Source organism: Macrobrachium nipponense, chromosome 12 (assembly GCF_015104395.2).
Source record: "Macrobrachium nipponense isolate FS-2020 chromosome 12, ASM1510439v2, whole genome shotgun sequence".
Taxonomy (NCBI): domain Eukaryota; kingdom Metazoa; phylum Arthropoda; class Malacostraca; order Decapoda; family Palaemonidae; genus Macrobrachium; species Macrobrachium nipponense.
In genome coordinates, this window is record NC_087205.1 from 28,395,821 (window position 1) to 28,415,820 (window position 20,000).

Consider the following 20,000-nt stretch of genomic DNA (forward strand, 5'->3'; position numbering starts at 1 on the left):
TTTTCTTTATAAAATTTTGCTAGAAGGCTTTAAACATAAGTTGAAAATCCCCCCCTCCCACCAAACTCCGGACCACACGGCCCCCACCCCTCAAAAAAATAAAAAAAATTCCCAAGAGAAGAATCCGATATCGAAAATCTTAGACATTTCCTACACATAAAACAACTTCTCCTCCGGCCTTTTTTTCTTTCTTTTTTTTTTTTTTTTTGTTTAATATGGATTGCAGCTTTCCATTACAGCCGTCCCAGATTGCCGCCTCCATAAACTGAGACACTTTGAGAGCTAGAATCCATTTCCTCGAATTCAATAGGTTACAAGTTTGCTAATGGCAGGCGGTATTAGATGACTAAAAATCTCCGGAAATTAAGGAAGGAATTGGGCTGTCCCATGAATCGCGTAACATCCAATAGCCAGATATCATAAAGTTTGAAGAAGAAGAAGTAGAAGAAGAAGAAGAAGAAGAAGAAGAAGAGAGAGAGAGAGAGAGAGAGAAAGAGAAACTTGAGGCAAACTAATAAATCTTGTTTTGCAAGAGACGGACAAAGTAACAGGTTCTGTGACGAATTGAGAGAGAGAGAGAGAGAGAGAGAGAGAGAGAGAGAGAGAGAGAGAGAGAGAGAGAGAGAGAGAGAGAGAGATTTGAAACACTTCAGAGAAATACTGATATAAATCTCGGAAAGAAACAGAGTGCATTGCTGTTAAAATCGGGGTGTGAATTTCTTTTTGGACAGAGAGAGAGAGAGAGAGAGAGAGAGAGAGCAGAGAAGAGAGACGAGAGAGAGAGAGAGAGAGAGAGAGATAATAAAATAATAATGAACAAGGAATCGTTGTTGATTTGAGAAAACTTGAAAAAAAAACAGTACCCAACAGCTATGCAACACACAAAATTCTGGCGACGTAAGCTTTCCATCAATCAATGTTAGAAATGAGATTGTACCTAAACGTCGTTAAATCGGCATTATAGATTTTAGATATTCAGCTCTGGTTATCGGAGGAACGGTATTCTGTAGCAAAGCAAAATCGTCTTTAATTCCTTCCTGTTTTGTAAGCTATATTTTTTGGTAGTTATTCTAAATCTCCCTAAGCATTAAAGATGCGGAGATGCCTTTTTTTTAGATGTTCATTATCAATTATCTATTTACTATTATCCATTTACCTACCAGTTATCTCCTTATCAAAACAGACCAACCGTGTCTGAATTCATGGATTTATAAAAGCATTTTATTAATTAGTATCTTAAGCGATTCATATAATTTGAGATAATTCTTAACGGTTAAATTCACTTTGATGACCATTTTATCCCAACTGTTAAGTTCACTTTGATGACCATTTTATGCCAACCGTTAAATTCACTTTGATGAACATTTTATGCCAACTGTTAAATTCACTTTGATGACCATTTTATGCCAACTGTTAAATTCACTTTGATGAACATTTTATGCCAACTGTTAAATTCACTTTGATGAACATTTTATGCCAACTGTTAAATTCACTTTGATGACCATCCCAACTGTTAAATATACTTTGATGACCGCTTTATCCCAGCTGTTAAATTCACTTTGATGACCATTTTATCCTAAAGTAACGGTTTTAATAACTGTTTGATAATAACGAAAATTAATTCATATCTTACAGCAAACCTTGAAAATTATAATTATCACTTCGCTAAATTCTCGAAGTGAACTTCGGTAACTGCGAATATTTATTCTTGCGCCAACTAGCCTTGACAATATATTGATAACTTACAACTTGATAATTGATTCATTGTTAAATTACCCAGCGATGGACTTTTCTGTCATTCCTCTACTGATTTCCCAGATACCAAAACCAAACCAAAGCGTCAACGTGACGTATGTTTCAAGTAACAATAATCTATTATTGAGGCTGCTAATTAGTTCTTTGGAATAAAATAGCAGCTGTCACTACGCTAACTAATTAATTTACTGGAGATTTACGAAGTGTCACTCTCGAATACCGTTCTGTCCTTTACTTTAGACTTATTATTATTATTATTATTATTATTATTATTATTATTATTATTATTATTATTATTATTATTATTATTATTATTATATTTGCGTATGGATATAAAGAACTCTACCACCATCTTTAGATATTAGCAATCAAGTTTAATGTTTATCGTTATGAATGGTTCATATTTGCTAGGTCAATGGTTCCACCCAGCTGTCAATGGATACCGGGCTCTGCTAGAATCAAGAAAATGGATGTATGTAGGGCTAACATCCTCACCATTATTGAAAATGCGCCGAACAAAAAAGCTTAAATAAGAAAGGAACATCACGAATACATATAATAAGCATATGAGTAAATGCAAAACTGGTATCTAAATTTATTCAGTAAAAGTTTTGAGTTGCAATTTTAAGTTAATATGTAAAGCAGCTGATCTGAGGATAGTAGGACTTGTGCATAAAATCGAGAATTGACAGAGGCAGCGAAAATCGGTAGTCCCTGTAATACTTTTAAATATTCGTGTATTTCATTGTAGTTATGACGGATACAATGGAAAAAGGACGCGATAAAAGAGAGCCATTGGCTTTGTTACGAGTTTATCCCTGAAAAGGACGGGTTATCTCTGTGATATCCAACTATTATATCGCAGCGTGGGATGAACGGTCTCTGTTAAAGAAATAATCATGTATGTGAAGCATTTTAAGCAAAATGTTCTTAATATTTCAGCTAAAGTATGCTTGAATGATTAAATATACACTTTGATATCTTGAATGTTATAATACAGGTAGGATTTATCATCCCTCATTAGGTAAATAATTGTATTTTTACAATATTCCGAATGAAATATTATCCTTCCCGTGCTAAGATTCGTTATCACAGATTAGTATCCGTTTTAAAGTCACGCACAATGTAACAAAAACATGTCTCAGTATTTCAATATTTCAATAACCGAAAAACATTTTGACATTCATTGTAACATTTGCTACTGACAACCAATAATTACTGTGACATCCAGTTTATCACAAAACAGTCAGAGAAAGGAACAGAAAATGTAGGTACGAAGCCATGCGCCTGTCTATATATGTATGCATATAGTTATTACCCATGAATATATTTTCACATAGTATGGCATTAAATGTATGTATGTATGTATATAAGTATGCGTGTATTTACACAAAGAGTTACCGTCGTTGAATTTATTTTCCCATTGTTTGGCATTAAATGCATGTATGTATATATGTATGTGTGTAAGTATGTATGTTGTAAAGAGTGGTTACCCCCGTATGTATTGTTACAGTATGTGATATTAATCAACTGCAGTATATAAATTGAAGGTTTCACCGGATAGAGTCAAACCTAGAAAGAATATTGGTGAATAATTCACAAGGAAATGAATATTTGAAAGGAGTATACCTGAATAAAACTACAACCTGCTCTTCCCATGGGACTCAGCGTTTGAAATTCCCGGACGTCACTCTCCTCAAAGATTTGCCAATGGCTGAGAATTATGTATTGCCTGTCAGTTACTGCGGAATTTCATCGACTGGCGACGCCCAAAACAAATAACGTTTTTCTTTTTCGTTTGAACTGCGGTTTAAGATATTTTTATCACCAGTGCATGCGCAACGAGAACTGACATCATGCATGTAGGTTTCTCTTACTTTGAGTTGGATGTAAAATATTACTGTAAACAAGGTACTGTGTATTTTATCATAGGTTCCGTATATAAACTAACAGCTTCTCACGATAAATTTTCTTCTAATTGTGATGTTGTTGGTGTTGTTGTCGAAGAACGTATATGCAGAAATGACATATGACATTTCAACTACCTATATTCAAGATACTAATCTTGTTTCTAGTGACAGCGCCCTTGGTATACTAATCTTACTGACATCTTAATGATTTTCGTTTAAGATTATCTTCCTTCCATTGACAAATAAACTTTAAATGGTTGTGACAGTACTTTTGCCTATACAGATTTTAATGGAATGGCAAGAAAGTATCTCAAATATCACTATGAAATGTTTTTTTGAAGATACCATTATGATTGAGAAATTACCTACGTCATCTGATACATCATTAACATCTATATTTTTCGAAATCCCCTTCCGATTAAGCCAAGCCCTTTTCATCGTTTTATTTTTTCAATCACAAATATTGAATGATTATAAAAAAATCAACAAGTCACGTGGACCTTTCAGCTAAATGTACAGTTAATTAACTTGATCATCGTTTGAAAATAACTCACTTACCGGGTCATAATAAATATTGAATGGGAACTTTATTATTCCGGCACTTATCTAGCCTTCGCAATCCAATTGCTGCCATTAATTTAATGAATTTGGGGATTTGTAATCGACAGCTGTGTGAATGTGGATTTACATGAATTATCTTTTTTTTAATTGAGGGATATTTTTTTTATTTTGTTATTTAGAACAAAATACGCTATGCTACTTATTACGAATGTTGCTAAAACGTTTCTGTATGTTTAAAAGTCAGTCAGTCCATTTCCTTATACTTGGTATCAGTTATAAATAGTTACTTTCCTTTGCATTGTTCTTTTCCTTTAAATATCAATTCTTTTCTTCATTCCTTCTCTCCATTTTTTCCTTGTAATCTTCACGCTCTGCTAACTCAGAATCAATTATTTCTCCAGGAATGTCTGCTGCCACAAGTCTCAAAAGTTGAAGGTTCCCCTCTCACATAAAATTTAAAACTGATAATGAATCTCAAAAATCAGATCCTTTCTTTGGTCGTTCTCTCTCTACGTTTTCCTTTTAATCTTCATGATCTGCTGTCTCAGAACGAATCGATTTTCAAGATATGTCTGCAGCCAACGGAGTCAAAAATAGAACATTTTTCTTCTTACAAATTATAACTGAAACTGAATCTCCTTGTTTATCTCTCTCACTTTCAGTCAAGCCCCTGTCAGTAAAGATCCTCGGGTCACTAGAGCCTCTTTCATCCGGCAAGGAGTACGAACTGGTGTGCCAAAGCGTAGGGGCACGCCCGTCTGCCTCGCTCACCTGGTGGCTGGATGGGGTCCAGTTAAACAACGCTACTACCTCAGTAAGTCTTGGACGAGTCTCGTACCCGGTTAGAGACTATTTTCTTTGACGTGCAGATGACAGCACTTTCCCCGTCTCCTCTACCAACCGCCCCCACCCCCCCAAAAAAGAGGGTTAGGGCTCCTACCCCCAAAATGGGTAGCCTTCCCTCCTCTTAAAGAAAAGAGAGTTGGAGCTCCCCGAAAAAAAAAAAAAAATGGGAGTTAGACATTTATTACAGTTTAAAGAATATCCATCTATTGATTTATATATTAATATTTCCATACGTTGCTACAGATGCCAAAAGAGACCAACAACCCACCACCCTTATCTTGCCCAGGACGGAAAAAGTTCGGTAGGAAGGGGCAGAGAGCATGTGGTATTCGCGGGTAGGGGATCGGGCTGGGGGAGGGGGAGGAGTGTTCTTTGCAGGTAACCCTGAGGCAAATGATAAAGTGTTTATTTTGTTTGTTAACCGAGTGTTTGTTTTTCTAGAAATGTATTCGCTTAGCTTGATTGGCGTCTTGGAAAACTGTCATTTTAACTATTTATATTTAATTTCCTGATTTTGGTGTTTTCTCGTAGCAAATTATTTTCATTTTTATTTTCATCTTTTAATAGTTTTCGGTACATGGAGTTAACGCAAACGTATTTAAATATGTGCCTCATCATTTTTGCTTTTCATATTCACTTAAAAAGAATAGGGACTGTGTAGTTTAAACTCATTACAAGATGGCCATTTCATATGCAAAGATTTTCATTTAAAGTTTCGAAAGTATGATAAAGACGCTTTCGCAGATTTTCGAAATAATCTCACGTTATTTGCTTCAAGTTCTGGTTTTCTGAAATGACAAATTTCACGCCTGCACAAATGCACCTAGGAAATATACTAGCAAAAGTAACGGCAATTTCTATTTGTTGATGCACAATTTTCTAAGCTTCAGGAGTGTCGCTGCTGTAAAGTGAAATAAATTTGTTTTTCCTTTTCATTTTCCAGGGTGTTTTTTTAGCAGCTGTATATCACAAATTTCAAATTACCAGTTATGGATGACGCATTCTTTCATAGATGAAATCTTAGAAAATCAAGATTCTTTTTCAAAATTAATACGCCCATCGGATCTTAATTATTTCATCTTATTTTTTATATATTCTTCATTTCTCGCTCATTTTCTATACCGTTATCTATATGCAATATACTAATATCATATTCTCATAAGAGATTGTATTGCATTTAAACATTGCATGCTCTGACAATGTCTCTGCGTTTATAGAAGACGAGCAGTCATGCAATCAGCACTTTTAAAGAGCAGAGGCCATTGGCCTCGGGTACTACATTTAGCCTTATCCAGACTTGCCTTAGGAAAAAAGGAGGAAAAATAGAGAAGTTGGTCTTGTATTTCAAATTACCATTTCTCCTTCGTATCACAATTTATCCTGATATATATATTTCATTTAACTTACAGTTTCAGCTAAATTCACCCTTTCTACTTGATGTCAATCTTCTCGACTAAATATTTTGTCTAAATTGACTAAATTGGCCATTTTTCTTGAATAACAACACTTAAATTTACTTCACCAGAATTAACCAAACTGTCCATGTTTCTTAATAAAGTTTCCTAGATTTCACAGTACCACCTAATTTGAATAAATTGATCACTTCTCCTAAACCATTTTTTCTGAATTTTACAGATTCACCTAAATTGAGCATTCTTCCGTAATATGGAATACCTCTTAAATTTAGTTTCACCCAAATTAACTGAATCGAATGTTTCTATGTGATAAGAAAATTTTCCTAAATTTACAATTTCGCCTAAATTGACCATTAACAAACTTCTAAATTTGCAGATCCACCTAAATTGACCATTTATTTTGGTCCCTAATAATCAGCTTCCTTATTTTGATACTTATTAAAGAATTTCCACTAAAATGTACACTTTCACCTCAACTGACTATTTCCTCTGCTTCCTCCCGCAGACAGCCAGTTCGGGCAACGTGACCCTGAGCACGCTGACCTTCGTGCCCAACGAAAACGACGGAGGGAAGTACCTGAAGTGCCAAGCAGAGTCTCCGGTGATACACCACACCCCTTTAGAGGACCAGTGGCTTTTAGAGGTCTATTGTGAGTATGTGGTTTACCGGTTCCTCTCAAAGTTATTTTTGGCTCTCTCTCGATGTTTTATTTATTTATTTGTTTATTTATTTTTCAGGAAGGATACTGACAATTTTATTAAAGCCAGATTTTTATTCCGTAAGAGAAAGTTCATTGAAGAAATGGCTGTGGATTTACATATAATTATCAGAGGAAACTAACACAGACATAGAGGCCATACACATATATATTAAACTCGTTTATGATAATGGTCATAAAGGTAGCTAATTCATTAGATTTAAGAATAGCAGAATGAAAATAAAAGTGATGGCTCTCAATGTAATCATGGAAATCGGCCATTATATTGATGCAAGTTTTTTCTTATGGGTTTCTAGTTATAAAAATAGCTTGTTTTTTTCTTGTATACAATCACAAAACGATTTAATTAAGGTAAATGAAGATGAGAATAATTTCGATACATGCGATCAGTGATTTAACAATTCAAACCCTTTAAAAATCTTCGTGATGTGCCTACCACCTGTTGAATGCTACTTGACTTGAGTTTGAAGGGGATACCAACCGCTCAATCACTAGTATCTTTAGGTTATATTTTGTATATTTTGAAATAACTATTTTTTTCTGGTATTCTGTACAACCCAATGCTTCCATTACTTCTGGGATAAATTATAGCACTTCCTCTTTATTTTAATATTTTGTTTTATTTAGCTATTAATTTTTTGTACGATATTCGTCTATTATCATATTCCTGTGGACAATGGCATTATTATGCAAAATTCCTTTCCACTATAAATTCCATAAAAAAATAGAAACCTAAAATTATGATCTACAAATTAGCTTGAGAAAAAAAACTACCTTACCAAAAGAAAAAAAAAAAATATTACCGAACTAAACTTCATGTATTTCTCATTATAAAGTTATTTCATTCACATTCACTTATCGTAAGATGGAGAATAATTTAAATAAATACAAAGACAGCGAAAAAATCAAAGATATTGATACAGAATTTATTTACAAAGAAACAAACATATAAAAAATAGAGAGAGAAATTAAGCATTACACCACGTTCACAACCAGATAACATTAAAAAAAAAAAAGAACAAATGATTAAAAGCGGAATTTTTTTTTCCTTCAAAACACCCAATTACTTGAGTCTCCCTCTTGTTATTTTCCCAGACACGCCTCAAGTTTACTTAGCGATGGGGAGCAATTTGAGCCCCGAGGACATCAAGGAGGGAGACGATGTCTACTTCGAGTGCAACGTGCGAGCTAATCCTTGGGTGTACAAGGTCGTCTGGCATCATAATGTAAGTGGAACAGATATATACATACATACTTACATACATACATAACATACATACTATATATATATATATATATATATATATATATATATATATATATATATACGCGCACACACACACACACACACACGCACACACACACACACACACACACACATATATATATATATATATATATATATATATATATATATATGTGTGTGTGTGTGTGTGTGTGTGTGTGTGTGTGTGTATGTATATGTGAGTATACACGTAATATTACAATGGCATATTCTCAACTAATCCAGAATTATATAGATGTTTAGAATTTTGAATTTACTGATATCCATTTTGAATGCATTAGCATACTTTAACAGAGTTCAGTTTATGTAAACTCAATTCATAAATTTACCCATACTAATATATATATGCACCACGTTACAAACCTCCCCAATAAGGTGTACCAGAAACAATATGCCTGTTTATTGCCAATTTAGTCAATACGGAAAGACATTCGCATAATGTACATTTCCCTTTCCCTATTATCCATTCCCCTGCTATGCTCTTCATCCTCAGCTGTCCACTTTATTTACCATTGCCTTTTCTCCTTAACAAAGTCCCTAAATCTTAATCAGTGATCTGGTGATACTGCTTTATTCCATTTGCAAGAAAGATCAATTTCTTTAGAACAATCTGTAGCCAGCCCTTTAAGTCTTGTTAGGTAACAATAATAGTTGGAATCTTCCTTCTTTTAACGACAGGGAGTGCAAGTCCAGCACAACGTCTCCGGCGGAGTCATAGTCAGCAACCAGAGCTTAGTGATCCAGCGAGTTCGCCGCCAGCAGGCAGGACTATACACTTGCGTGGCGTCTAACATCGAGGGGGATGGCCAGAGCAACGCCGTCATACTCCAAGTTCAGTGTATGTCGACTGATTTTGCTTTGATTGTTTTTAACTATTGTATTTCTTGTTTTATTCTTTAATTCTTGGTTCTCGATTTTCTTTCCTGCTTTATTCCTTCTTCTGTTCTTTGAGTCTTCCTTTTGAATATTTTCCCTGTTTTATTCCTTCTATTTTTTTAAGTTTTCGTGTTGCACATTCTTCCCTCTTCATGCCCTTTTTGTTCTTTGAGTCTTTGTTTTGAATATTCTTTCTTTTATTCCATCTATTTGTTTTTTGAGTGTTCTGTGATTAGAAAAATCAGTTCTTTTATTAATTTTCGTTTACTTCTCCTGATTTTTCGTTCACAAAGCGTTTTTCAATTTCAAAGCGTTTTTAAAATTAAATTTGTTCATGAACGCATCTCTTCCAGTCGTAAGTCAATCTTTGGAGAATGGCAATTAGTATTACTATTATTATTGTTCTTTTTTTGTCACTTATAATTCTCTGAAACGAACCGTGAACTGACGGCTCAAAGGATGATATTCCTTTCATAACTCGCTGCCTTTTTCATATCCGTCCAGCCTTTTATATCTTCCGCACAATAAGCGCTTTCGATCATTACACAATATCTCATCGTTACACAAACGGAAAAGAAAGGTTCGTACATACAACGAAATAAATTCCAAGCTCTACTGAGACATGGAGGACAACCCTCCCACTCCCCTCCCTCGAGGGATGGGTTGAAAGGGAAAGGGGGAGGAAGGGGGCGGGGGAATCAGGGGACGAAGTCGGTCAGATTCCAAAGGATAAGGACTCGAATTTTACGGGAAACATATTTTTTTCGTCTCTCTGATATTACTTCTTATCGGAAGCCCTTAATCCGCTTATCGTCTTAACCATATTGCAAAGTCTCGTCTTTTGAGATATGAGAAAGCCCCGAGACTGGGGAAAAGAAGAAGAAAAGACAGGTGTATCAAAATGGACAACAAATGGGATAAAAATATTCTAATTAAGATCATAAAAACAAATGAAGGCTGGGAGACTTTGCTGCTATCTATCGGGTAATAATATATATATTAAATATATTATATATTATATATACTATTAGATAATTATATATATGTATTGTATATTTGTATATTGTATATTATATATACCATTTACATATAATACATATAATTATATATATTATATATATTATTATTATTAGATATATATATAGATATAGATAGATATATATATATAGATATATATATATATCTATCTATATTATATATATATATATATATATATATATATCTATATATATATATATATATATATATATATATATATATATATATATATATATATATATATATATATATATATATAGATATTATATATATATATTAATATATATCTATCTATCTATATATCTATCTACTATTATCTATCTATTATCTATATATATATATATATATATATATATTATAATATATATATATACATATATATTATATATATGTGTGTGTGTGTGTGTGTGTGTGTGTGTGTGTGTGTGTGTGTAAAACATCATATCATTCCTAAGCCATATTAAGAGGACTGAAAATAGCTCAGCAATAATGATGAAACCAGTCAGGATTTCTAATCGTTTTCAAGTTTTATTTTACAAGTAAGATATATGTTAGATATATAAATCAGACGCAAAACTGATTATGCAAACACACACACACACACACACACACACACACACACATATATATATTATATATATATAGTATATATATATATATATATATATATATATATTATATATATATATATATATATATATATATTTATATATATATAGTATATATATATAATATATATAGCATATATATATATATATATATATATATATATATATATATGTATATATATATATATATATATATATATATATATATATATATATATATATATATATATATATATATATATATATATATATATATCTAATAAAAGGAGCCCATAAAAAAACACCAAAAATGTAGAGAGAAAAGTACTATATTTCAGAGGACTGCTGTCTCTCTCTTCAGGTATATGAATGAGAAAAGTTTACAGAAAAGGTGGTATTTATACCAAGAGATTCGTCCACAAGTAAGCCAATTTAGGTCACCCCCGCTGATAATCTTCCTTTAATCTTCTTAAGCGTTGGTTGAATGAACACTGCGTCGACGATGTCGGATGTCCAATTCCCTTTTGAGATGTTCATTACCTGCTTCTCTTTTATTAAGGCCGATTCCATCATTTGACTCTTGTACCGGCAGTTGCTGCTATAAATTACACGTGACATATTCCAGTTTATTCTATGGTTATGTTCATTTATATGATTGAAAATAGCCGAGTTCTGTTGTCCATACCTAACTGACCGTTTGTGTTGTATTAATCTCTGGGGAAGTGATTTACCTGTAAATCCGATGTAAGATTGGTCACAGTCCTGGCATGGGATCTCATATACCCCAGAGTCTTTGGGCGATGTCTTTTGTTGGACGTTAATCAGGGATTTGGCTAAGGTATTTGGGTAGGTAAATGCAAAAGGGTTGGATTCCAAGGGTGTGAGTTACTCTCTTAATCGTCTCCAGGTGGGGAATTTTTATTTTATTGTTGGGTGTGTCACTGGTCTTGTCTTTAGGGGGTCGGTAGAAAATTACGTTTGCTTTTTGAATTGCTTTCTCAATTATAGGGTCAGGATACTTTAAAGATGAAAGTTGCTTGCGAATTAGTTCAAATTCTTTTTCCAGGAAATCTGGGAACAAATCGTAAGGCTCTTAAGAATAGGTTGCTAGCTAGACCTATCTTGATGGTATTGTCATGATAGCTAAAATAGTGAATATATGAAAGTGAGAACGTTGGTTTTCTGTATATGGTAAATTTGTATTCTGTCGTGTTCTCTGATTATTAAAAACATCAAGAAAAGGAATTTTGTTGTCTGTTTCCCATTCAACTTTAAATTTGATGCTGGGCACTAATGCGTTTAATTTTGAGAGGAATTCATTAAAATTACCCCACTTATTATCCCAAAATGTTAGTATGTCATCCACGTATCTCATCCACAGCATGTTTGGGTTTTATTGCATTTATTACTGTAGTTTCAAAGTATTCCATGTACAGATTGGCTAAAATAGGACTTAAAGGACTACCATACTACACCCGAATTTTGGCTTGTAGAAGATTCCCCGAATGAAATACGGTATTAGAGCCACATAATTCAACTAACTTTATTATTTTGTCAAGTGCCAAAGGGAAATGATCTGAATAGGGGGGGGGGATAATTTTTCCCTTAAAAAACTGAAGAACGTCCTGTACTGGTACTTTTGTGAATAGGGAGTCTACGTCAAGGCTTAAAAGTTTATGTTGTGAAGTGGTATATGTGCTTCTCTGAATTTGTGACAAAAGTCTTCCGAATGTTTGATGTGACTGGGAGAAAAAGTGCCTAAAAAAAAGGAGAAAGGAGGCCAGCTAACCATTTAGAAATTTTGTAATTGAAAGCTCCGGCGCATGAAACGATGGGTCTGAATGGAAGATTGTCTTTGTGAGTTTTGGGAAGACCATAAAAGTAGGGTAATTTAGGATTAATTACTTTAAATTTCTCTAATAGTTCAATACTCTTTTTGTCTTGGCCAATTAATCTTACTTTCCGAAAAAATTCTGTGGGAACGTTCTGGAGGGGATTTTTCGTCAGTTTTTCGTAAGTATTTGTGTCGCTAAGGAGCTGGTTGATTTGTCGAGTAGAAGTCTTTGTCCATTATTACAATTTTGCCGTCTTTGTCGGATCTACTTATTATAACATCTAACTTTTTTAGCGAGTGGATGGCTATCATGAATCTGCGGGGAACAGGATATTTCTTATGAAGGTCAGTTAAAGCATTTAGTAACACTCCTTTTAAACATATCTCTTCACGCTGTAGTTTTTGTCAGATATGAATTTTATCAAAAGCCACTATGAAGTCTAGGTTGTTTTTGCGGTCTGGCATTAGGGCAAAGGATAAGCCTAAATTTAAAACTAAATGTTGATTTACAGTAAGGGGGGTGTTGGATAAGTTTAAAACTTTGTCTTGTTGTTCAAGATTATTCCATGCGCTATTATCTATTAGGTTATTTAACTTGCGTAAAAGTCTGTTGGAATGAGGTCACGCTATTATAGGCAGCAATTGTCGGAACAGAATGAAATCAGATACCTGTATACGTGGTCCGTAGTGAGGAGGCGAAGATTAGATTGAGTTCCATATATCACTCTGCGTAGCACGAAGATGTCGTTTTCTCGTATTGGTGATTCTTTCTTCCAGGAAAATCTTGTGTGATAGAGGGAAGGGGTTTGATTGCAGAGTCCATCTCCCGAATCCGTACATTTTTGGAAGTACTTGTTCTTTGAGGCATTCTTCCAAAAAGTGTTTTTGGTTTTTCAGCCGGTGTAGTCTGTTCAGTTCTTTTTCAAACTTGCGGAAAACTGGCTTGACTTCTGGAAGTGAGTGAAGAATCGTGGAAAGGTGGTTGAATTCCATAATGGGCTGACAATGACTGGTAAAAGTGTTCTGTAACAACAGAATTCCATCTAATAAAAGGAGCCCATAAAAACACCAAAAATGTAGAGAGAAAAGTACTATATTTCAGAGACTGCTGTCTCTCTCTTCAGGTATATGAATGAGAAAAGTTTACAGAAAAGGTGGTATTTATACCAAGAGATTCGTCCACAAGTAAGCCAATTTAGGTCACCCCCGCTGATAATCTTCCTTTAATCTTCTTAAGCGTTGGTTGAATGAACACTGCGTCGACGATGTCGGATGTCCAATTCCCTTTTGAGATGTTCATTACCTGCTTCTCTTTTATTAAGGCCGATTCCATCATTTGACTCTTGTACCGGCAGTTGCTGCTATAAATTACATGTGACATATTCCAGTTTATTCTATGGTTATGTTCATTTATATGATTGAAAATAGCCGAGTTCTGTTGTCCATACCTAACTGACCGTTTGTGTTTGTATTAATCTCTGGGGAAGTGATTTACCTGTAAATCCGATGTAAGATTGGTCACAGTCCTGGCATGGGATCTCATATACCCCAGAGTCTTTGGGCGATGTCTTTTGTTGGACGTTAATCAGGGATTTGGCTAAGGTATTTGGGTAGGTAAATGCAAAAGGGTTGGATTTCCCAAGGGTGTGAGTTACTCTCTTAATCGTCTCCAGGTGGGGAATTTTTATTTTATTGTTGGGTGTGTCTCTGGTCTTGTCTTTAGGGGGTCGGTAGAAAATTACGTTGCTTTTTGAATTGCTTTCTCAATTATATGGTCAGGATACTTTAAAGATGAAAGTTGCTTGCGAATTAGTTCAAATTCTTTTTCCAGGAAATCTGGGGAACAAATTCGTAAGGCTCTTAAGAATAGGTTGCTAGCTAGACCTATCTTGATGGTATTTTCTCCCAGTCACATCAAACATTCGGAAGACTTTTGTCACAAATCAGAGAAGCACATATACCACTTCACAACATAAAACTTTTAAGCCTTGACGTAGACTCCCTATTCACAAAAGTACCAGTACAGGACGTTCTTCAGTTTTTAAGGGAAAAATTATCCCCCTATTCAGATCATTTCCCTTTGGCACTTGACAAAATAATAAAGTTAGTTGAATTATGTGCATCTAATAACGTATTTTCATTCGGGGAATCATTCTACAAGCAAAAATTCGGGTGTAGTATGGGTAGTCCTTTAAGTCCTATTTTAGCCAATCTGTACATGGAATACTTTGAAACTACAGTAATAAATGCAATAAAACCCAAAAACATGCTGTGGATGAGATACGTGGATGACATACTAACATTTTGGGATAATAAGTGGGTAATTTAATGAATTCCTCTCAAAATTAAACGCATTAGTGCCCAGCATCAAATTTAAAGTTGAATGGGAAACAGACAACAAAATTCCTTTTCTTGATGTTTTAATAATCAGAGACACGACAGAATACAAATTTACCATATACAGAAAACCAACGTTCTCACTTTCATATATTCACTATTTTAGCTATCATGACAATACCATCAAGATAGGTCTAGCTAGCAACCTATTCTTAAGAGCCTTACGAATTTGTTCCCCAGATTTCCTGGAAAAAGAATTGAACTAATTCGCAAGCAACTTTCATCTTTAAAGTATTCCTGACCATATAATTGAAAAGAAAGCAATTCAAAAAGCAAAACGTAATTTTCTACCGACCCCCTAAAGACAAGACCAGAGACACACCCAACAATAAAATAAAAATTCCCCACCTGGAGACGATTAAGAGAGTAACTCACACCCTTGGGAAATCCAACCCTTTTGCATTTACCTACCCAAATACCTTAGCCAAATCCCTGATTAACGTCCAACAAAAGACATTGCCCAAAGACTCTGGGGTATATGAGATCCCATGCCAGGACTGTGACCAATCTTACATCGGATTTACAGGTAAATCACTTCCCACCAGATTAATTACAACACAAACGGTCAGTTAGGTATGGACAACAGAACTCGGCTATTTTCAATCATATAAATGAACATAACCATAGAATAAACGGAATATGTTCACGTGTAATTTATAGCAGCAACTGCCGGTACAAAAGAGTCAAATGATGGAATCGGCCTTAATAAAAGAGAAGCAGGTAATGAACATCTCAAAAGGGAATTGGACATCCGACATCGTCGACGCAGTGTTCATTCAACCAACGCTTAAGAAGATTAAAGGAAGATTATCAGCGGGGGTGACCTAAATTGGCTTACTTGTGGACGAATCTCTTGGTATAAATACCACCTTTTCTGTAAACTTTTCCAATTCAAGATACCTGAAAGAGAGAGACAGCAGTCCTCTGAAATATAGTACTGTTTTCTCTATACATTTTGGTTGTTTTTATGGGCTCCTTTTATTAGATGGAATTCTGTTGTTACAGAACACTTTTACCAGTCATTATATATATATATATATATATATATATATATATATATATATATATATATATATATATATATATATATATATATATATATATATATATATAGTGTGTGTTTTGTGGAAACGTATACGTTTATACATCTTATATATTATTACGACCATTTGATTAACTACAGTCCTCCTCAAGACAAGACGCAGTAGATAGTCTGCGAATTGTGAAATTTCTCTTATTGTCACTCTTAATTTCCCTCTTCAATTTCCCGTTTCAAATTAGTCGCACTTTAAAAAAACCGATAGCATTATATGAACTATATGTATTAAAGACAGACGGTCCAGTATGTAAAAACGTGTTCCAAATAAGTACTACATTAAAATAATATTTGAATCATAATTTCGAAAATAAATAATAAATATACACAATCTTACAGATAACTTAATCCTAGATTAATTCTAGAATGAGCATTTACAATATGATCCTCAGCCCTTATAATATATAAACATAATATTAAACGAGAACTGATGGGACAAAATAATTGACTGAACTGTTCTTACCAGCTAGAATACCAAAGAAAGTAATGAAACCCTTAATTCAACCAAACTGCTTCTTTCGTCAGCAGTTTCATCAAAATCAAGTTATACTTTCAATTTCGAAGGAGTCTAAACCACAAGCTCTTCGTTATTCGCTATTCGCTACCCCTATCCGGACTCCTTTGGAGGGTCACCGATCTTTCCAGTTTTCAAGGTTTGCGAAATACAAAAATGCAAAGTAGCCTAAGAAATTAAAGTCGTTTACATAAAGTATACTTAATCAATAAAGTGATGCATGGTAAAACAGGCACATCAACGAATGAGTTGAAAGGCACGTAAAATAACAATATCATAATATAATGAAGGCTAGACTTGATTGCGAGATAATCTCATAATGAAACATCTATCTATTCGTAAGGGAATACTCTTCAAACCAATCGCATTCATGAGAGAGAGAGAGAGAGAGAGAGAGAGAGAGAGAGAGAGAGGTAATTGAATAAACGACTGTAGTTTACGCTATGCTCGGAAACGAGAGAGAGAGAGAGAGAGAGAGAGAAGATAGAGAGAGAGAGAGAGAGAAGAAGTGGGGGTGGGGGGGAGTTCGGGGCCCAGGGCCTGCGTCCTTCTTCGTCATGTAATATATTTAGGCGGCTTAAGACTGTAATCATGGCTTCGAAGTTGTCAGGGAAAGCTTTATGATTCCCCTAATGACAAAACTTCGCCGAGGATAATGGAATATTTGAATATTTTCTTCGCAGAAATCGCCGAGCATGTCCCAATAATCCTATGAATAACGTTTCTTTCTTTCCGTTCCGTTCTACCGATACTTCTTTGAGAGAGAGAGAGAGAGAGAGAGAGAGAGAGAGAGAGAGGGGGGGGATAGGATCGAGAAAGAGAGAGAGAGAGAGAGCAAAGACCTTTTAATCTTTTATCACTCTTTATTAGCTTCATGGCTGCTCCCAGCCCTAGGCTGAACAAAAGAGACGACAAATGGTCGGGAGAGGCGTGTGTGTGTAATCTGCTCGCTGAATGAACCATCCCAAACTTTGAACAAAACCCAAAAGACGTCTCTTTTGTTGGTGCAGTCTGGGAGCTCTTCTATATAATTTCGTACATTATAACTTTCCTCGTTTTGCTGAAATTTTTCGGCATCAGAGTAACTCTCTCTCTCTCTCTCTCTCTCTCTCTCTCTCTCTCTCTCTCTCTCTCTCTCTCCTCGGGGTTATAAAAAGTGGAACAAAACTTGCTGGAATAGCGACAAAATTGCCATTACACCCATTAAGCCCGAATAAGAAAAAAATGAAGAAACAATAAAAGAAAGAAAAAATGAAAATGAAGAATGAAAAGGAAGATGAAGTTGCATGGGTAGGAGGAGCAGAGGTAAAGCATTGGGGGTTGTGGGGGGGGGGGGGGGGGGGTGGGGGGGGGGGGGGGGGGAGTTGTTGAGAAGTACCTCAATGGAAGGGAGGGAGGGAAGGGGAGAGGGGTAGGGGTAAGGTCCCAGGAGGAGTCAAAGAGACAAATTGCGAAGAATAAATGGAGATTTACTGGCATTGTTTCTTACGAGACGTACGGTTATGGAGGTCAGCTATAATAGGGTTTTATTCCTATAAACAATCTTAGCCAGAATGGAAGCTCATTTTTGCACATACAGACACACACACAGCAAGAGAGAGAGAGAGAGAGAGAGAGAGAGAGAGAGAGAGATGGAGAGGGAGAGAGAGAGGAGAGAGAGAGAGAGCTATAATAGGGCCTTGCTCCTATAAAGAATCCCAGACAGAATAGTAGCTCATTTTTGCGCACACACACACAGAGGAGAGAGAGAGAGAGAGAGAGAGAGAGAGAGAGAGAGAGAGCTATAATAGGGCCTTGCTCCTATAAAGAATCCCAGACAGAATAGTAGCTCATTTTTGCACACACATAGGAGAGAGATTTTTGGAGAGGAGAGACCGAGAGCTGAGGAAGAGAAGGAGAGAGAGAAGAGAGCTATAACAGGGTCTTAACTCCTATAAAGAATCTCAGACAGAATAGCTCATTTTTGCATACGCAGAGAGAGAGAGAGAGAGAGAGAGAGAGAGAGAGAGAGAGAGAGAGAGAGAGAGAGAGACGTCACAGATGAGCGGTACTGAGATGTAAAGGATAAATGTGTTTGATACGACAGAAGTCACCGAACAATAAAAATAAAAATGGATCCAAGTAATACGAAAAGATGAGTAAATAAAATTATTCAGTGAATATATTTATCCCCAGTTGTTATTTTCTATATCCTTTGAACATAAGTCTGTATATTCGTCAAGCATAAATACTCATTTAAATTGTTTGAAAATGGGAAGTTTACCATATATCGTGGCAAACCATTTCCTTATAATTGTTCTCATTCTATCTATAACGTCTTCTTATCAAATCGAAAACATAGTTTTAAATATCCTGTCGTCGGAAGATGATAAAAAAAATGTCTGACTTCCGTAGGAAGAATTACGAAAAGTTTCCGCAAAATTAACCGAAAATAGACTTGTAACTTCGTATGGTACAAATTACATGGAAATTCTCGATTACTTGTAATGGGAGATCCAAATTACCTAGAATATATTAAATTATATAGCATCATTAAATATGTGCAACGATTTATTTACTTTCATTAATTACGTAACTTTCATGCACTCTGATTGATACCAACTGCCGTAGTGTATCGAACTGCTCAATATCAGCAAATATTTATAATTTTTTTTTATACATTATGAATACATTCATATAAGAATACTTATGGATTTAAGGTACTGGAAATCAATTCATTTTATATGTTCTGCTTTGCTTTTGTGTACCCTTGTAAATACAAAATGATATACTTTCGCATATAGTAACGGCAAAAATTAATACAAACAAGGATTCCATGAAATAAAAATACTGACAATGAACACGTATTGATGTTAATGTTACATTCAGACCATCTGAGAAATAAATGAAACAGAAATAAAGAGAATTGTTTCAGATACATGATTTATCAACGAGAGAGTGACGTTTGCAAGAAATGCTTCAGGAATGCCAAATAAATGGCTAACAAACATTTGCTCTATCGAAAGCAAAGGGTTAAACAGAGTAATTCATTCGTATTCTATATGCTGTCGACGTACTATATATATATAATATGTGTGTGTGAGTGTGTGTGTGTAGAATCTACTGGTCACTTTTTTACCAGATACATATGCAATTGTAATAGCCACAATGCCCTCTTAACTTCTAGA

General features: G+C 34.8%; 1 protein-coding gene and 1 long non-coding RNA gene across 6 annotated transcripts in view; one reads left to right on the forward strand and one right to left on the reverse strand.

The window, feature by feature from the left end:
* Window positions 1-20,000, forward strand: part of LOC135224442 (synaptogenesis protein syg-2-like) — a 287,540-nt gene that overhangs the window by 253,300 nt on the left and 14,240 nt on the right. For all 5 annotated transcript variants that reach the window (XM_064263433.1, XM_064263429.1, XM_064263432.1 and 2 more), the window contains 4 exons: window positions 4,889-5,040; window positions 6,993-7,137; window positions 8,302-8,432; window positions 9,170-9,329. In XM_064263433.1, coding sequence (XP_064119503.1) covers window positions 4,889-5,040; window positions 6,993-7,137; window positions 8,302-8,432; window positions 9,170-9,329 — 588 coding nt within the window. The remainder of the gene's footprint in view (window positions 1-4,888; window positions 5,041-6,992; window positions 7,138-8,301; window positions 8,433-9,169; window positions 9,330-20,000) is intronic.
* The window catches only part of LOC135224443 (uncharacterized), a 175,523-nt gene that overhangs the window by 44,927 nt on the left and 110,596 nt on the right, over window positions 1-20,000 (reverse strand). The gene's annotated exons all lie outside the window — the stretch shown is intronic.